This window comes from Perna viridis, chromosome 4, assembly GCF_037379345.1.
Source record: "Perna viridis isolate PV_CMFRI_1.1 ecotype Kerala chromosome 4, ASM3737934v1, whole genome shotgun sequence".
NCBI classification, from domain to species: domain Eukaryota; kingdom Metazoa; phylum Mollusca; class Bivalvia; order Mytilida; family Mytilidae; genus Perna; species Perna viridis.
In genome coordinates this window covers 32,197,257-32,216,890 of record NC_142448.1, presented here as the reverse complement: position 1 = coordinate 32,216,890, position 19,634 = coordinate 32,197,257, and the positions used below count along the sequence as shown (strand labels likewise).

At 32.1% G+C, this 19,634-nt stretch overlaps 1 protein-coding gene and 1 long non-coding RNA gene across 13 annotated transcripts in view; one reads left to right on the top strand and one right to left on the bottom strand.

Annotated features, from left to right (window-relative positions):
* The first annotated feature begins 7,061 nt into the window (after nt 1-7,061).
* LOC148619779 (uncharacterized) overlaps nt 7,062-19,634 on the top strand; it is a 53,736-nt gene continuing 41,163 nt past the window's right edge. For 8 of the 12 annotated variants that reach the window (XM_088580027.1, XM_088580030.1, XM_088580026.1 and 5 more), the window contains exons 1-2: nt 7,104-7,245; nt 9,093-9,443. In XM_088580027.1, coding sequence (XP_088436153.1) covers nt 9,215-9,443 — 229 coding nt within the window. In that variant the 5' untranslated portion in view covers nt 7,104-7,245; nt 9,093-9,214. Of the gene's footprint in view, nt 7,246-9,092; nt 9,444-19,634 lie in introns of all 12 variants that reach the window. The other 4 variants (XM_088580028.1, XM_088580023.1, XM_088580024.1 and 1 more) reach the window with 1 other exon arrangement.
* On the bottom strand, nt 15,567-18,006 carry LOC148619780 (uncharacterized). The gene is made up of 2 exons (XR_015921649.1): nt 17,453-18,006; nt 15,567-16,853 (listed from the first exon to the last, which is right to left on the bottom strand). It is a non-coding gene; the product is annotated as an uncharacterized LOC148619780 (long non-coding RNA).

The window sequence follows — 19,634 nt, the reverse complement described above, 5'->3', positions numbered from 1 at the left end:
AATATATATGATTTAATGAAAATGACATTTTAATATCTGCATCGCATGATATTTCAACTCTCGACATACGGGTTCAACCAGTTTAAAAAAAACATCCGCTTTTTTACCCGTAATGCCAAAACGGTCAGGACTGAGGTCTGTAACCCCTTAAACTTTCATTTGTAGTACAATTTGGTAGAGGTACATTTCCATTAATTCTAAATATATCATCGTACATCTTGGTCTGAGATTGTTTTGTTTTGTTTTCGTTTTATTTTAACTTGGTTTTGTTTGTTTTTTTGTTTTGTTTTTTGTTTTGTTTTTTTTTTCGTCTTTTTCGGTCTTTGATTCGAAATTCAACCATAGCTAGAGGACTGCGGTAAGGAATTGAAAATGAAATTAAATGTAAAGTTTTTTTTAAACGCTTTTTTAATTTGTTATTTATTTGGGTTTTATTCCCTTTGGTACCCCTCAATCATAAAATGTCGGGGTCATACTTCTGAAAACAATACCAACGCATTGTACCAACCTTTCTTGTGTGGTATGGAACCTTGTAACATTTTATGAAAATCCATCAGCATCAATTTAAGTTATCGCACAAAACCAAGTGCCTTTTGACTGCGGACAACAACAAGAGGGAAACTACGCGACCGCAAAAAATGGCTGTTGTAAGTCGCTCGGTCTTTTAACAAACTACACTATAGAGTCGTTAATTTTTACTTGTTTCTGGTTAGCTAATACGGGACAAATCACTCCTGGTAACATTCACTAACGCTACAGCTCTGCATTAGTAAGTCCCCGCCTCTTCACGTAATTTTTATTCATTGTATACAGTGCAGGTACTTCAATTTAATTGAGTTAGCGCGTGGTTGAGACCATATTAATTTTCATACATGTAGTTGAGGTAACAATTAGTGAAAAGTAGTATTCGATAAGTGGTTAAAATAATGTCTATACCGCGGAGGAAACTGATAAAAACATCCGTCTGATACTGTATCATGCACCACGAGCAGAGAATAGTGGTTACCGAGTGATGCATAAACAAAAGCGCACATGTAACAAAATCAAATACATGCATATATTTAACCCCGTACATTACGGCAAATAGAATTGACATAACTAGTCTGGAAGGCAAGCACACAATTTATTTTGCGTGTTTGGACATTTCCGTACCATCGAAAACTATGCTCGATAAACCAGCCTTTACAAAAAACTGGAAAACTTTAGAATGCGGTTTGTTGATATTTGAATTACCATTAAGAAAATTGTACAGGAGATCTTACAAATGTTCGTGTATTTCAGTCTTGGAGGGGTTTCAAGTTGCTCGATAAAGTGTGTATTTTTTCAGTTCCTTTGTAATTTTTGATGCTATCATAACAAATATTTGTTACTGCAACGAATTACTGAAGGTTTCATACATATAAAACTACAATACACGAAAAATGTTGAAGATGTTACATACAAACTTTTAGTGGAGTCCAAGTTGCTCATTCACTTTTAATGTTTGAATGCATTATTTCGGTTATTTTATGTATTATGTTTGGTGTGTCTGTTTTTCTCTCTCTGGTGTGTGTCCATGGATTACATTCTTTGGATTTCCGGTAAAATCTTGGTTCCCTTGATTACTCTTTTAATGGAAATCCAAATATTACCGAAATATCGCAAAACAGTTTTCCAGCAAAGTGACTACATTTTGTTAAGACTGATTTATTAATGATACGCAACTGTCCAATAAACCATGCGAGTCGTTATTCTATCTTTTTTTCGCAATTTAACGATTTTTTTTCCTAAAGCGATGTCTCGTCTCCAGATATAAATACAATTTTTAAACACCCGTCTTTTAAGACGGACGTTTTATCGTAAACCGGTGTCCATTCAAACTTCGCACAATTATAAAGAAATGCTGCCACCAATTATGAAACTATTTAGATTGATTTGAGCTCCCAATCAATTTTCATTAATTTTCTGAGTTATGGGACTTTATTCGTACAGAAATTGGGTGACAGTTTTCGGACTATAACTCAAAGAGGAATTGTTTATTTGTACTGCTGAAAGCTCCCTTTCATATTTCTTAAGAATTTGTGATTTTACGATTTAGAGTTATGGGACTAAATATTCTTAAAAGGGAGGAATGTTGTAGTTTTCAAACTACAACTCAATATTGGTTGCACCTATTATGAAACTTATGAATCGTTTCTTTAGATTGATACGAACTTCCATTCGATTTCTATAAATTTCTGATTTTTCATTTCTGAGTTATGGGACTTAAAAAGAATGGATTTCCCCATATTTGCGCTATGATCTAAATGTTCATGAAACTTTATTGAATAGTGTATTGTTATTGGTGTAATCTCACTTTTGATTTTTATATATTTTTTGAGTAATAAAATTTAATTATACAAATATAGAGAGGTTTCCAGTTTTTTTTTGCTTTGTTTTGTTTTGTTTTTTTGTTTTTTTTGTTTTTGTTTTTGTTTTTTTTGTTTTGTTTTTTTATTTTCTATTTGTTGTATGGTGTATTCTCTTGACTTCCAAGTTTAACTTATCGATTCTAGCCGCTGTTATTTGTATGGCATGTACTTAGGCAGCAACCGCTTAATTCTCTGGGGAGGCTATGGATTTTTTTCTGGGACAAACTCTTTTCCCTTGGGCAAAAGTAACTTGTACTTTTTTTCTCCTACAAATCAAAAGCAAAAACATTTTTTCACCATCAATTGAAAACAATCTTTTTGTCATCTGACTAGTGCACAGCACTTTTCACATTAGTCAGCATGATTTTGTTTTGGTCATTTTTTTATTAAATTATTTTACCTCTCCAGTGATTAGTCAAATCATATCATTTTTTCCACACTTTCCATAAATAAACTTTTTTCCCAAAAAAAATCATAGCGTCTACAAACCTCCCCCCCCCCCCCGCCCCCAGAAAATCAAATGGTTGATGTCTTAAAAATAGAAAAATGTCTAAAATAAAAAGTTCAAATACATTTACAATGTATGTACATGATATAGAAAATTATAGATCTCAGTTTTTTCTATGTTTTAGGAGCTTCTGTCAGCTAGAAACTGCGACAGTTAAACAAAACCGGAAAGACTCAACTTCTTAATACAACGCTGACCAAGAATGACTTACTAAATGTATGAAGATAAACCATTTTATACGCCGTTATTATTTGATTGATACGTGCTAGTACAGACAGACGTACGGCCAATTTTTAACAATGCATTTGTTGACAACTTAATACTGCGACGGTCACAAGTATACATTTTTTTCTTCTGCCCACATTTAGTGAAGAAAAAAATAGTTTTATATTACCAAAAGGCTAGACAATCACTGAACCTTTGACAGGGGAATGACCGGGAAATGTTATCCTCGATATCTCTAATTTCAATTGGCCAGCGAGTTCTGTTTTACACTCATCAGTATATGTTTATGCTGTCCCTAAAATACACAGTAGAGCGTGTTGATAAATTCTTCCTGCATCAGCACCGCAATATCTTTCCAGATGCTGAACTGTTGTCCTTGGTTTCACTATAAGTGCGAAAAACTTTCCATATGCAATATAAAAACAATTGAAAGCCTTTACATTTTCATTCCATTGAATCCCGGTAAGCCGCCAAGAATAATAAACCATCTTGAAATTGTTAAGTCAAGTATTTATATTAGATCTTTAATTATTTTCTTATTCATTTTCGCTCTGAAATGTGAGCAAATTGGCGTGTTTCTTGTCATGAAAAGGAAAATGTTTTTCCGCCCATTTTGTTCAACAATCAAATGGCGATTTGGGCTAATAAAACCCTAATCTTTCAGGATTAATGTAAAACAATGTGTCCACATCGACACAGCTGATACTAGCTAGATCAATACTTCTGTACTTAGTAGAATGTAGCTCTCAGATCTTGAGAACTAAGGTAACCAAAAGCCCTAGTTAAATCATAGAGGGCGGATACGGCGTACACCCTATCTAAAATTTGGGGAAATGTTTTCATGAAGTCTTCATTTTTCAAAAATTCTACCATACCCCCTCTAAAAAAAATTGTCGTCGGACTTCGCTCGGCCTTTGACTCCGTTTACGCGCTACCCTATGACCGCATCTGAAACTTATTCAACATTTCACAGCTGTTTCAATCGTTCCCTAGCACCGTATATAAATATCACGGATTTACATGTTTCTTATTTGCATAAACTAAAACAATTGAACAAATTCCCCCCTTAATGATTCCATTATAACGAACTTGTTCTAGACGGAACTCGGATTTAACTCCCAAATCATATTTGCTCTGCCTTATACATTGGTATTCTATAGTAAATCAGTACTTTAAAAGAATTATTATTGTTTTATACAGGTTTTTAAAAAGTATACAGATTTCGTTTTAGACATGTTTTAACGTTATAAATAGCTCGGCATACGTCACAGAGTAGTTCCATTAATGAGACTAGAATGTATATGTAAACAATCCGAGCATTTGGCTGCACTGTAATGCCAGGACTTCATAAACGTGGTAAGGTCGGAAAATCGAATACAAAATGGAACCAAATCGTTCCGTTGAAAAAAGATTTGGTTGTCTGGGCGTCACACTGTATGCTATAGTATTTTGCGAAACATCAGACTTTGATTCTGTCAGGAGATTGTTTAGACGAAGATAAATCTATTTTGCATTACCTCAGTGTATATCTAGAATCAAACACTGGGCAGAAAACCATTTATTATTCTGTGTTCTAGGGCATTTCCCCAAGTCTACAAAATCGAAGTTGCGGATTTATACAACATAAGAAAAATATTACACTTTTTACTTCTCACTTTTACATGCAAGTCAAAAGACAAAATTTTGACATAATAAAATTGTTAAAAAGCAACAAATCCCTTAACACATGGTATACACATTAAGTAGTAAATTTTCAAAACATTAAGAACGTTGCTGCATTACGTTTAGTATTCTATCCGTGGCATTATAACTATACAACTGCCTGTAAATTTTGAATAAATGTATGAGTGTTTGTCAAGTACACGTACAGTAGATAAAAAGAGTTGAAATAATTAATTATATATGGGCAGACAGGAATCATCTTTTTTGCTGGTCTTCCTCAAACGGAAATCGTAAATAACCATTAACAGCCACTGCAATATTCGACAGACAACATAACAAAACAACTTGTAAAGCAATTAACCAATATTTAAGTTATCACCTGAGAACAAAATATATACGTTCCACGACAAAGCAGACGACAGTTCTATAATATCATCTAACGACTACCAAAGTCTCAAGATGGAATACAACATGCTTTAAAAAATAAAAAAATAAATAAAGGTAACAACAAAATTACCGAACACAAATCCGATTTATAATCAATTCAAGTCCAAAACAAAACTAGCAAAGTAGGTATGACGCCACCGATTACCAGTGATCGAATTTAAGGGGATATACTTGCTAAATGCAAGTTGAAATTCAATTTTGCATGTAGAAATTATTTCCACTTTCTAAAACTTGCTAGTGGAATTCTATATGTCATATACTAGTAGGTAAAGTCCTAAAATAACCCAAAAAAATAAATCTAGTAAGTGTAAATTTTCAGCACTTGCTAAATTTAGCTAGTGGAAAAATTCTGAAATTCAATCTCTGGATTACTGATACTTTTTGTGTTAACTACACCACGAAAGGAAGAAAAAGAATCATAAAATTTAATATGTAAAAACAGTAAATTAAAGATGAAGGTAGCATATTGTACTCAACAGTAACTGCGTAGTTTCTCCTCTCTCTCTCTCTCTCGCTTTCTTATATTTATAAAATTTAAATTCATGAGAAACAAAAATTCAGTACAAATATACTATTTTCTGCTTAAATGTTTGTACTTGTCCATTAACTGTAAGGCATCGTAAGACAGAGATTATTGATAATTTGTTGTTGACAGCCTGACAGATTCATACCATTAAGATGAATTGCGATTGATTTACGTTCAGCTGGTCTTCAGACGCAATACGAAGCCGATGGACGATATGGCGTTCCCGGCAAAACATTTTTGCCTGTAAATTTCGAGAAATGAAACTAAAGAAGTTTCCGGCAATATGAAAATAAATAGATTGTATAACATTTGAAATTAATTTTGTATTCATTAACTCCCATCCCCCCCCCCCCCCACACACACACACACACACTTCTCTTGTCCAAGAACAATCACAGTCATTATTTTTATGATCTGGTTTAGACAAACTTTTACGTATAATTTTGCGGACAAAATAACGAAATTAATTCGACAGACACTTTATTAACTAAAAGTATACAAAAACCGCTCGAAAAATACCTTACCTGCTCGTACAGAAAATAAAAATCCGGAAATTTAAATTATATCAAATGAAAATAAATGTATATCTAAATGTAAATACCAAGATAACACAATAATTTTAATCTCCTGATTTAAAGGTACGTTCATAAATTGACCATTTGGCAAAGTACTACTTCCCGCATGGCTTATAAAATAATAGCGAGTTCAATGTTAGTAACACACATCAAGAAAATCCATGTGAAACCACACTTGTCATGGACGATCGTTAAATTTCCACTCCAGTTTCACTTCCCTCGCCATTACTTGGAAATTTAATACGTCCGTCTCTGGTGTTATTGAATGAGAAAACAGATTATTCAGAATCCGACATGTTGAACAGATGTGTATTCAGGCATTGAATAGTCGATTGCACACACGTGATAAAATCTAAATAGAAAACGTTTCTAGATCCCCATTCTATAAAAAGACATTTGATAATAGGTAAATAGGGTCGAGATAAGGGGAGTCCGGGACAGCTAAATTTCCGGTAGATTAATTGTTATTAATTGTGAATTTATTATTCTTAGTGACTGTAAATCGATTTGATATTTGTAATAATTATTTCGTTTTCTTCATAATATTATGTAGGAAATGCGTCTGTATTCGATAAAAGCCTCAACTTTACCCCTGTAAGTTCACACCACTCCCGTAACTTCAATTCATGACAGTTCTGTTTGTTTACAAGGGAACCAAGAAACGATCATCCAGCAGGACACGAAGATAAGTATGTCCACAGGGTTTTCAAATTCAACCAATGAAATGTGTGTAAGCTTAGTTCTCAATAGACAACCACACACTAACAATTTTTCAATGTGTTTTGCTCAACAAACCGCGGCGAACAGCTATGATAAAATCAGTATCGCGGAGGAATTGCGCCGTTTAAAGTTGGAATACATTTTGAATTGAGATTTTACTTGATTTTTCTGTAATATTAAATAAAGTTTGAGGTAAGGCATTTTCTTTTTATGAAATGTCAAGTCATGATATTCACCACGTGTTTTCTTTATTTTTTCGAATATATAAAACTGGATTAACCATGTCGACAATTTTCTCATATTTTCGAAAAAAAATCATTTATTACTCTTAAAAGATCGGACAAAAATTTTCACTTAAATTTTCTGGAGGAGGGCTAGGATGAGAAAAAGTGGAATTTCGCAATGAAAATAACGACAAAGTGTTAAATTGGGAGTTCGGGTAACAAGTATATGTATGAAGCAACCAAATAAATAGATAAAAAAAAACGCTCGAAATATAGCCACGCTTATATAACGTATGAAGAAGTTATTCAGTTTTAATAGAATTTAAAAAAATAAACAAGGAAGTCGTACATCACGCTCCATTCACGAGTATAAGACTAATCGTCAAATCTGAATTAATAGAATATTATTTCAAAATAATACTAGCTTTTAAAATATTTTAAGACCCAACAAACCAAATAAACATGGAAATATTTTTTTCTTCAAGGAAGTATGATTGTAAAAGAATCACAAATAGCAAAAATCTGTTAAATTTTTATTGGAAAATTGATCAGCAAATCATATTATTTTGTTTACATTTTTATTTCGTTATATTTCGAAATTCCCTACTTTTCTTGGTTATAGTTAGAGGAACATGCGTGTATTATGAAGTAGATCTGTAATTTACGCAATAATAGTGTCGCGTTGGAATATACCCATTGACAATTTCAACTCGAAAATTTAAATCATTCTGGAAAACCAAGGTACGAATGACACAGCAGGATGTATTGAAACTGAGAAGTAGTGAATACTAGACATCTGTCAAAAAGCGTGATATTTAAGAAAAAAATGTTGGTTTATCACTTTTACCTATTTGAAGTAACACTTTCGATCTCCGAGCTTACATTGTCCAATGAAGGAACGGTAGACCCTGTTTCAAATAATGTAGATTACAGATTGTTCTTGATTTTAAAGATCATTACTGTAGAAAATTAAGACATACTTATGGAACCTGTAATTTCCTGAAATAACTTTCCACTCTTAAGAAAACAGCTTAAAATCAATTCAGACTGAAAAACTAGTCATAGACAGACTGATTAAACACAGTCCCCTGATGTTTACATTAACTTTGTGCAATTTTAAAACTAATAACATTTACATTTATATGGCAAAATGAAATAAAGGTTTCGTGACAGGGAAGTCACAGACTGTGTATGATATAAGCAAATTATAATTTATAGCACACTAAAGAACACATAAAATCTCATATTCAACCTGCTACATGTATATCTATGGAAGAAAACATATACTTAATTTATCTATGAAATATGAGAACGTAAGGTTGTTCACAGTGTAAAAAAGGTTTAATTCTAAGAAAAGGCTATTTTACCGCATTTATTTCTGAATTTTGTATCATTTATTAGCAGAAATGAATCTTAATTTATGTGTACATCTAAGATACCAATGTTTCCTCGCCTGACACAAGTTTACACGAATCTAGAGAGTCTACATGAACGTATAGCTTGGTGATGTTTCCGCTCTTAGTTTCCATAGGGAATTTTTAATATGACAGAACAGAATTTCGAATAAAAATTGCTTTTGGGAATATGTATACATGGTATACAAATTCAGCACTGAAATGGAATCTGGGATTTTAAAGGATATCACAGACATGGAAGTTAATTATACAAACAGCTTCAGACTGAAGTTTTCAAGGGCATATGCTTGAGGGGATTTAATAACTCACGTTTTTTCATACATCTTTGAATGACATACTGCTGATAAATATCCATCTTGGCTTTTTACCATACTTAATTATTATTTTCTATCTCTTTAAGGCTCACACCTATGTTATGATGTTGAAAGAACGTTTCTGCTATGGAGTTACAATTCCTGGATAACAAAATCCAAAATGAATATTCAAATACATTATTGTGTGTGATTATGATTAATAAATACAATGGATGCACCTTTAGATTTCCGGTTAGATAGGACTAGAATTATTTCTAGTGGACTGTCTTCTTCTTTTGGCAATTATGATTCCGCTTTTTCTGAAGGAAGTAGTAGAGTACCGACACTAAGCAGGAGCGCCTCCGGTTCAATTCCGGACTTGGCACGGATTGGGACACCATCAGCATCATTGAGTCAATTTCCAAGTCGATATTACCATCCCTCAGTCGCTGCCCAGGGTAAGTGAATTACATTCACGTTTCCTTAAACAAGCCTAATATGTGTTTGACATCCCTAATTGTAAATCCAATAAACCGCTAAGACATGGAGTTTCCGCTCATCAGAGAAAATGACAAGAACTATATTTGTGGAACCCGATACTCTATTTACAACTGTTTCAAAAATTGGGACAAAGATTATTGATTTTATTATAAATTGATCGTTCCGTTATATTTTGTTTTTGTTTTGTTTTGTTTTTATCCTTTTTATTTAGCTTATTAGAACTTAATTCGAAAGTGTTTACTTTTAACAAGATATAATTGAAAGAAATGCGTCGTTGGTCGCTTTATATTTATTATACCCACAATTTCCCCTCTTCCTCAGTCATACATGAATTGGTTTACTCTTTCCTCAATCAGTTTCCACGAGAAGTATTAAGTCTTTACCATTTAGTTTTAGTCATTCTGTTGCATTTGATTACCGCTTGATCACAAGATGCTAAAATTCATGATTCTAAAGTCAGTGACATTACAGCTGTCTTAGTTAGTGAAAATTTGAAGGTATATACTACAGTGCTTGAGCTCAATACATTATGACAGTGATTGGTAATACATGTACTTCGATAGTACATTGTTGGATAGTCCTCTTGGTAGGTTTTCTCGACCACTTTACCGTCGTGCACATTTTATTTTTCAGACATCAATAATGTATATATTCAAATCATTTTTAAGGAAAATATTTTGACTGTCAAAGAAAAGAGATTTATTTGCCTGGAAACATCACACACGTGTACAATCGAAAATTAATGGCGAACTACGAAAAATCCAGCATGTCTCAGTGTATCAACGAATATTTCAGTTGATATTAATATAATGTCTTTAGAGTATTTAATTATATAGTTTCTTATTCAATCTATCATCTTCAAACGTTTGCATATGTGTAGTTAGGTGGTGCCAAAAGTACGAAAATTTTATTTTATACCAGAAAACAATCGCGTTGTTTTAATGAGAAGAGCGTATAAATAATTCAGGACTGACTGTACCATATGTTATCTTAGTAAAATGAGATTTTTAATTGCATGGATTTATTTGATGAATGTTCATGATGTATATTTGTGTATGCAAAGGTTACATATCATATAATCTACGCAATACAAAGACGGTACACGACACTTTATTTTTGATACATCTGCATAAAGTCGTCCTGTTGTGGCAACAATGTTATGGTTTCAAAAGTATTAGGCATTCTTCTTCGCTTTCCTGCTCTACTTTATTATTTTTTTGTAGAAAAGACGACATAGGCCGGTTAAATTAATTTTAATGGGTAACGAATTTTTTTTTCAAAATTATTGTATAATGTCAAGCTAATTGCGCCGTGTCAGCATTTAAGCAAATGCTATATTCGAATTAAGGATATGCTTTGATATTTTAGCATATGTAAAATTCTAATTATGCCTATCGAATTTCGCATATGCTAAAATATTAAAGCATATCCTTTATTCGAATAAAGCATATGCTTGAATAATTTAGCATATACAGAATTCGATTTTAGCATATACGTATTTTTGACCCTGGTACCGCACCACACAAGCTTGCAGTTTTCTAGGGAGAAATTGTTACAAGCATCAGAATGTGATGACACTCGTAAAAAAATTCTCGATCCTAACAAACAAGTCCAAGTACTACTTTACTCGATTCTTAATAGTTACGGTACAAACACAGAATTACGTTTTGTTACGGTACAAACACAGAATTACGTTACCAAATCCCAACTAACAGTGTACATACGTACCAAGAACCTACGTTATCAAATGCTAATTCTAATGCGTTACTCGATCATTTCTGTTTACAATGATCTATAACGAACACCCCACGAATTCGTATCTAGAAGTGATTGCGCAGTATTTTCTTGGGCGCATATCAATGCGTGTTGATACGAAAATAACACGAGAAATGTAAAAAGGGACATCATTTATTATAAAATATATATGTCCTTACATATATGTATCGTTCTATATCAGTTTTGTGTAGTGTTACAGCTTGGATTGTTATTTTGTACAAATAAACGTGTCAAAACTTTCAACAAGTTCAAGGCAAAGTGTGTGTTGTGCGTGTGTACATTAATAATGTGTGTAATCTGTTTCAACACACATAAAAACAACATTTACCTAAAATTTTTATTTTTAAAGTCGTATTTAAAGTAAATAAATTAAATATTTTTGTTTTATGAAACAAAAATTGATTGACGAAAAATCGAATAGATGTTTTCATCAGTATTCTCTTATTTTAGAAAGGTATGTCTGTTACGTATTATACATGTATATGTTCTATCCTTAAATTATCACGGAGTTTTTTTACAGTAACTTACTGTCTGTACTTGCTGTGTGCGCGTCTTTTACATATTTTCATAATAATATTTTTCAGAATAATTTTCAACATATTTTGGGTAAAATTAATGATGTCTGCGAATAAAATGTTGTGTAGATAACCCATGTTAGGTAGACCATTTATCAAATTTATCTGGAAACAAATTTCAATCAATGAAATATTCTTTTTTAAGAAAAGGATGAATTTGAATTATAACACATTTACCATACTTGATTGTTGTGATAAACATGTACAGAGAGATAAACTGGATATATACATTGAGAAAAAGGACATGAAATAGCCATCGATGGACCACTTTGATTCGACGGTCATGGGAGTCGTATATTCAGTACCCATCTGGCAGCTGTTTTTTTTCGAACTTACACTAATTTTCATTTATGCTTTACGAGAAATGATTTATGATGACACTTTTTTTTATAAATCTACATCAGTCTCGTCGAACTGATAGTGGGAGAAAGCCCTTGTGTACAAAGGTTCAAAATCAGATCGTTTTTTGCACCGCTTTTATATTATAGCTCAGGTACGTTTAAATATGTTTGAATATAAATGAATGTACTATTCGAACAATAGTCGAGGTAAACTTTTTTTAGTATTTTTTTCGGGATTTTTTTTCGTACAGGGTACACGTTACAGACGTATGACCTTCCTTTTTATATATATAATGCTTATTTCCCGTTTTAAGATATTTCAAAAAAACATTTTTAAGGTTAGACGCTGTCTTGTAGTACAATATACCGTATTATTATGCTAAATAACCTTTTATGTTTACAATGAGCGCATGCTTATGGCTAAATTTGACAGAAGTTTAGTAATTTACGACCTTCTCTTGTACATTAAATTATGAAATATAATCATATGAAAATATAACATTGTCATGTTTGTGACAAATCAATATTTTTAACATAAGTACGTTTTTATTATTCTTAATGTTTAAACATTCATGCAATCTGTTTTTGTGATTAGAAAGGTAGAAATATGTAGTGCATTTTTTTTCAGAATTCATTCACTTTGCATAAAATATTCAGTTTAACTTCTTTGAGTATTTTTTTTATATTTGTGTTGTTTATTCGATGTGTACGTGAAATCAAGGACTAACCAAGGTTTAACCACGACTAAAACGTTAGAAAAATCTCAAAAGCGAGGAGCACTGGTAAATTCAGGGGCAGAGTTCATGGGGTTTGACACGTCCAATTTTGTTGGAAAACAATGTTAATTTCTGATATTTTGGAGGGAGTGAAAATGGCCAAGAAAAGTCTGGAACCCCGTCTAGATCCACAGCACCAAAAAAAGAGACGGCAGAAAGTAATTACAAATAACATGAAATTACCTTAACGAAAAACACAGTCACTTGAGACCAAATGTGTTGACAATATACAAATGGTGATACTGTCAGTGTTAGCAAAGCTGAAAAATTCAAGATCATGTTTGTTATATCATGTTAGTATGAGGTTAGCAAAGCTGAAAAATTCAAGATCATGTTTGTTATATCATGTTAGTATGTAATCCATGGATATACAATTATTCCGCCTTTTTACGACTTGCAATTTTATCTAAATCTGCTTAAGAAACTGAATTGTGAAAGGCTCATATTTAAACAGTTCAAAAATTAAAGGTAAAAAGAAAAGAAAATGAATTGCATTAATTTCTTTCTCTCTTCACTGATTTTTTTTCATCTAAGGTGAATTTATCGACGAATTATATTGATCAACCCAAAGAATAAATTTTTTCTAGACAAACTTGCATGTAATGAACACAAAACTGATTGTATTGACTGTCACAGCATAACTTCTTTAAATTGAAATGAGCATCTCTATACAATACATCATTTTCTTTTCTTTTTTTTTACTTAAACGTCTAATTTTCGTTTTGACTTAGCCAAGATTGATTCTAAAAAAAATCTCAGCTGGCTTAACACGTGGATCTAAAATGATTTCTCCCACAAAACAGACGATATGATTTTCCACAGATAACTGTCTTTTTATCTACCGTATACTTAAAAGTAAACTCTAAACCTAATTTATTTTCATACTTGGTTGCTAATTTTGCCATGAACTTTTTCAAAGAGTTATCTGTTATTTCTAAGTTTTATACAAGACAAACGTTGTTTAGAATTTCAAATTGATAAAGTAGACCGATCGATTACGAGTAAAATGATATTTATTAAACAAGTCAAGTCAGAAATATTTTATTGTGCTTGTCAATGGAGGCTGTGTTGAATATACACACCTACATGTACACTCAAACTTCATCATTGCACAAATATGCTTCAGCGTCAGTACTTAAATCTATCTTGTTTATCCTGTATATAAGATTCATCTTTGAATATGAACCACACCAATCATATAAATATTGCAAATTTCGGTATGCTGTACACGTGTTTTAAGGAGCAACCTATCATTAGCAGCATTAGAACCAAATACTAAGGAATTTCAAGATAAAAAAAAATAAAGTATACATATCAAGATATGAAGCGAAAGAAAAAAGCACCAAACAATTCTTCCAGGATATGCCAAAGGAGCTACATAGACGAAGCCCTATTTTTGATACAAGAAAGGAAGCCTCGGTGTTTTATGGGGTTTTGAATTTTGTGTTACAGTGCGCTCGTACAATTTATTCCTTTCCCTCTACGATTTAGCTTCCAGTTAAAAGTTGTTTTTTTTTTGTTATTGAAGGTATATTGTGAATGTGCTTTACTTCTCTTCTTTATATAATGCAAGTCTGAATACTGCAGTTAATAGTAAGGGAACATATCTTGATTGGGAAATGCAGCTAGGCCGCAAGTGTAAGGGTTGAAAGTCAGAAATTATACTTTTATTATTAAATTTATGAAAACTCAAGCTACAAGTTCCCGGGAACTTCGACTCATACTGAGCTTATACATACTTAAGTGTCAGATCGTATGATTTATAGTCCACCATACTTATCATTTGGTCACCGTCTTCCCTAAGGATCACATGCTTATTGTGTTTCCTTCTAATAAGCATGCATCCATATTTTTTTGTCCTTAGAACAATTGTTTTGTTAAACAAAGTATTGTATTGATGTGTATTTTAAGTGGTTATATTCTTGAAGATAAAACGCTCCTGTATGTTTATTAATATTTTTTTTAAACAGCAACTGAGTAAAGGAATTTGATATAAAGATCAGACACGTTAAACTGTATTTTTAACATGTAATTATTCGTTGTCTTACGTCTTAATGTTAAAATTGTCGTTTAAATCTCCAATTTGACATCGCCATAAGCGGCCTATGTTGCATTGGCTATAAGGTTGTAACCCCAGATTGAAAGAAATCGTATTTATGGAATTTCTTGAACGCTGTAGTTCCTCATAAAAAGAAGTGACAAGCATATTGACAGTAGAGATTTTTTTTTCATTCAGAGAAAAAACTGCCTGTCCTTTCCATTGTACATTATGTCATCATTGTCAACTTAAATGAAAACACAATGATCACACCGCCTATTAGGTCGAATAAATCAAGCGTAAAATCTGATGAGAGGTGATATAATTGGAAGATTGGTGATAATTTGCAGACGACATTGATACATGCGTTATGACGAAATCCGATACAGGCCCGTATTATTTTGACGCAGTTTTTTTTTTGTTTTTTTGTTGTTTTTTTTTTTTCATTTTCGAAAGCCATTTTGTATATTTATTTCTTGATACGACTATAGCGTTTTCATTCAATTTGAGAATATATTTTTCGTTATAATGATTGGTGTTGTTTAAAAGTTTAAATGAAAAATACAAATAATTCTTTTCCAGTTGCAGTTTTTTTAATATTAAGATAAAATACATTTATTATAGTCAGGTTTTCATTTTTGATTTTCCTCAAACTCAGAAGTTTTCTTGAAGTCCTGCAGCCCTTTTCACAAAAAGTCGTAAGAGTAAAATTAGTCGTAAATTGTGACGTCACAATACTTAACTATATTATGACATCATAACTTACGACTAATTTTACACTTACGATTTTTTGTGAAAATTTTACACTTACGATTTTTTGTGAAAAGGACTGCTGGCGATTTTTGTCGAGTGATCTGTTTGTTAGACAGATTTAGAGAAAGTAATAATTCTTTAATAATTTCATCGTATCTCAACATTATTTTTAATGCATATTTTATGTATGGTTCACCACTTCCTTGATTTTGTTGTCTGCTTGAAATTACAAAAAAAGGGCCGTTCTAGAATCTAGATCTAAATATGATTGCAATATTTGCAAATAAGTTTAAACTCAATGAAATCTATGTATAAAGTAATATTTATAAATAGTTCAAATGTTATGAAATGTATAAAGTCAGTTTTCGTCCTATAAAATGTCGAATTTAACGGGAAATTTGTTCTAGAATTACCGAATTATATTTATTTAATAATCATCATTGTAACTATCAAATCACATAGGTGAAGAAAATAAAGTTACGACATTTATTACTATTTAAACAAAAAAACTATAAATCGCCTGTCAACATTGTCTTTTTATTAATTTGAAGGAAAACAGGCAAGTGTGTTATATTTGATAACCATCTTAGTATTTTTTCTCACTTTTTTGTATGTAAAATGTGTGGCAAAATAAACTGATGTCTACCTTTTGGCAGTTGATCTAACTGAATAAATAAATGAATTGTATTCTATTCTATTTTTGTTGCATGACAATAATATACGTATAGAATTTTAAAATAACTTGAAATTGATAGTTTTTTTTTGTAATCATGACTACAGCCTTCTGAGTTTCTTATTATTTTTTTTGTAATCATGACTACAACCTTCCGTAACTAAATATATATACACCATGTCACATGTTTCAAGCTTAATATATATATACATTTATATGAAATTTAAAAATTTCAGAATTATGATATAACGACTACACTTATGTAGAAACTGGTAAGAGCAATGAAAATATCCTGATATAATTGTAACATGAAATTGTTCCATCCAATCGAAATAAACATTAACCGTAACTGTCAGTAAAGAATACACATAATCAATGTATATATAAGCAGGAACAATCTCCGTGGGAAAGAGTGTACTCTTTGCGCAGAAGGATCTGAAATGGACACGAAATGCGTATGATGAGAAACAGAAAAAACGTTGAAGATGTGGACATAAATGTAAAATATTTAAATACTTATGGAAAAACTTAACAAAAAGCACACGTAGAACGTAAAATACTTATTTATAGATGTGGATAGAATGAGTTAAGTAGCAAATAGATGTCACTCAATTCTAGTATAATTTGGCTCAAATCAGTAGATACCTTACATTCCCATGTATAAATGTGACTCACTTATAGTATGTTAGGCTTAGCGGAAGTGAAGAAGTGTCAAGAAGACATGTAGAGTAAATCCACAAATCTTTATATCGTATGATTTTTGTTTGTTTTAGCTGCTTAACTCCAAACACAAAACATGAAAACAAACATTTGATTTTATAAAGTTAACATCTCACCGTGTGTCGTCTTCAGTAATTTTGAAACCGTTCCAGATGTTGACCTTTTAGATATAGCTACTGCAGCAAAATCATTTTATTATAGTGGCGATAAAATATACTAGAATATATGTGATTAATAGAAAATGAAATATGATAATTGAATGTATTCATTTCTGTCCCAACGTACGCCTAACACTTTAGCTTTGAGGGGATTACCTTAATTATCATTTATGTTCCCGAGGGGCTAAATATTTAATTTCTGTTGCATTCTTTTCCATGGCAGATGTATAGTTAGACGTCAGACAGCAGCTATAAAACATCTTATTAAAATCCTCAAGTTATTGGATAATGGTTTTTATTTGAATATACCACGTAACCCATCTACAGATTGCTGTTTGCATGATTATAGTCAAAATTCATTACACTTGATCTTTTTACATTTCTATAATCCTTCCTCAGCTCGGTGAAAAAATAAAGAGGGAACACAACAGTTCATCTGTGTTGGAAGTTGGTAATCTTTCTTTAAATCTCCATTATAAGTTTTTTCTTCGTACTTTCGTCACATGAAAACACACGCCAAATATAAAATCTCATTCGAATCTATTCACATGGTTAAGGCTATAGAAGGCATAAATTTTTCCCTACAATAGATGTGAAGAAATTTCCCTAGCTATTGAATTACATCGTATCATTCTGTACCAGTACCGGTCAATTGAATCGCACGGTGGTTCTGTTAAGTCGCAAATTACATAGTGTATATTTCATCAATTATATTTATAAATGTGAATAATTTATCAATACGAATGTCATTCAAAAACAATAAAGTATACACACAGAGGGCAATCTATTGAATGGATGTTTAATTGATTGTTCGGAACAGATCAATATTGTACTGACCTCTTGCTTCCTACGTAAATTTACTCAATTACAGTTATGCTTTACGTGAAGCATGTAACCGTCTCGTTAGGAGACTTATTGTAGCTCTTGGGTTTCTAGGTTTCTAATCATACACACACAAAATTGACAAAACAAAACCGCCAAACACTCCCCTAATAGTGATTTCGTCGCCCCCTGTTTACCTGTACGGTATTTTGTTTTCATTTACAACATATTGTATAATACATGTATACGGCAATTGTACTACATGTCGTATTACCTTTCGAAAACAGTGTTGTCGTACGATAAGTAGTACATTGTACTTAGCCCCTTCTTGCACCAAACAAAGACAAATGTATTTTGGTTTCAACAGGTGTGTTTGCAATATTTATACAATTGATATTTTGTTTTTAGAACAGATATTGGTGTGTCTGTTTAAGTTACAGTTGCCATTGCTTCAGCAACAATTATATTAGATAATAATTTGATGAGAGTTATAACATAACGAGAGTAGGTGTGGTGTAAATGTCAAAGAGACCACAACCCAACCGGGATGAAAATGTCAGCCGAAGGCTGCCCATTGGTCTTTAATGAACGATGAGGAAATCCTCATACCACAGGGCAGACTGCAGCTGGCCCCAAAACATTATTACACAGGTACAGCGAAATAATTGCTCCTATATACTCAAGTAACATGAAAAATAAACTTAAGGTGAACACGAAACTAGACAAACAGAGGCCAGGAATTCCTGACTTGGGACAGGCACAAAAAATGCGGCGGAGTTAAAGTACTTTAAAGTACTTTGGCGTGATCACAACCCTCACCCTTTAAAATCTGTTCACTGTGGAAATATGTTACAATTCAACACACCTAAAATCAGTTAAAAAAGGTCTGAGTTCCTTGTTACATCGGAAATAAAGAAATAGATTATAAATTAAACAAATGTACAAACTAAGAACTACTAGCAGTTAACTGACATGTCAACTCCAAACCAGTTTAAACCTACAAAAAGTTAGCTCCTCATCGTATGTAAAATAAATCCCAATTCTTCCTATGCGAGGTTGAGAATCACGGTACATCATAAATCGTACAATAAAGACACAACCTATGCCATATCATGCTAAAACCGGCTTTTAAAAATAGTGTTTTAATTTCTATGCAAAGACCGTATGAGCGAAGCAATGTTAATACCAAAAAATGCTATCCTAAACGATTTGACAACATCATGCCCATATCCCTAACGAATGAGCCTATTTAACGGTTTAGTTAATTTACTGGGTGAGTATCGAGCTTTCCGTGCTTTGTGTAGAATATTACCGTTAAACAAAGGGTGATGGATATTCGTCTTAATCCTTTTCAAGTACATCTATATTAAGAGTGAGTTCCATGTATCGATTGAAAAAAAGTGTGAATGATTTTACGAGTTGGTCATATCGAAAGCCTTGATGTGGTAATTCCTTTGTTATATTAAGATTCCTTTCATTAAAATCCGAAACATTGTTACAAATAAGAGCAAATCGA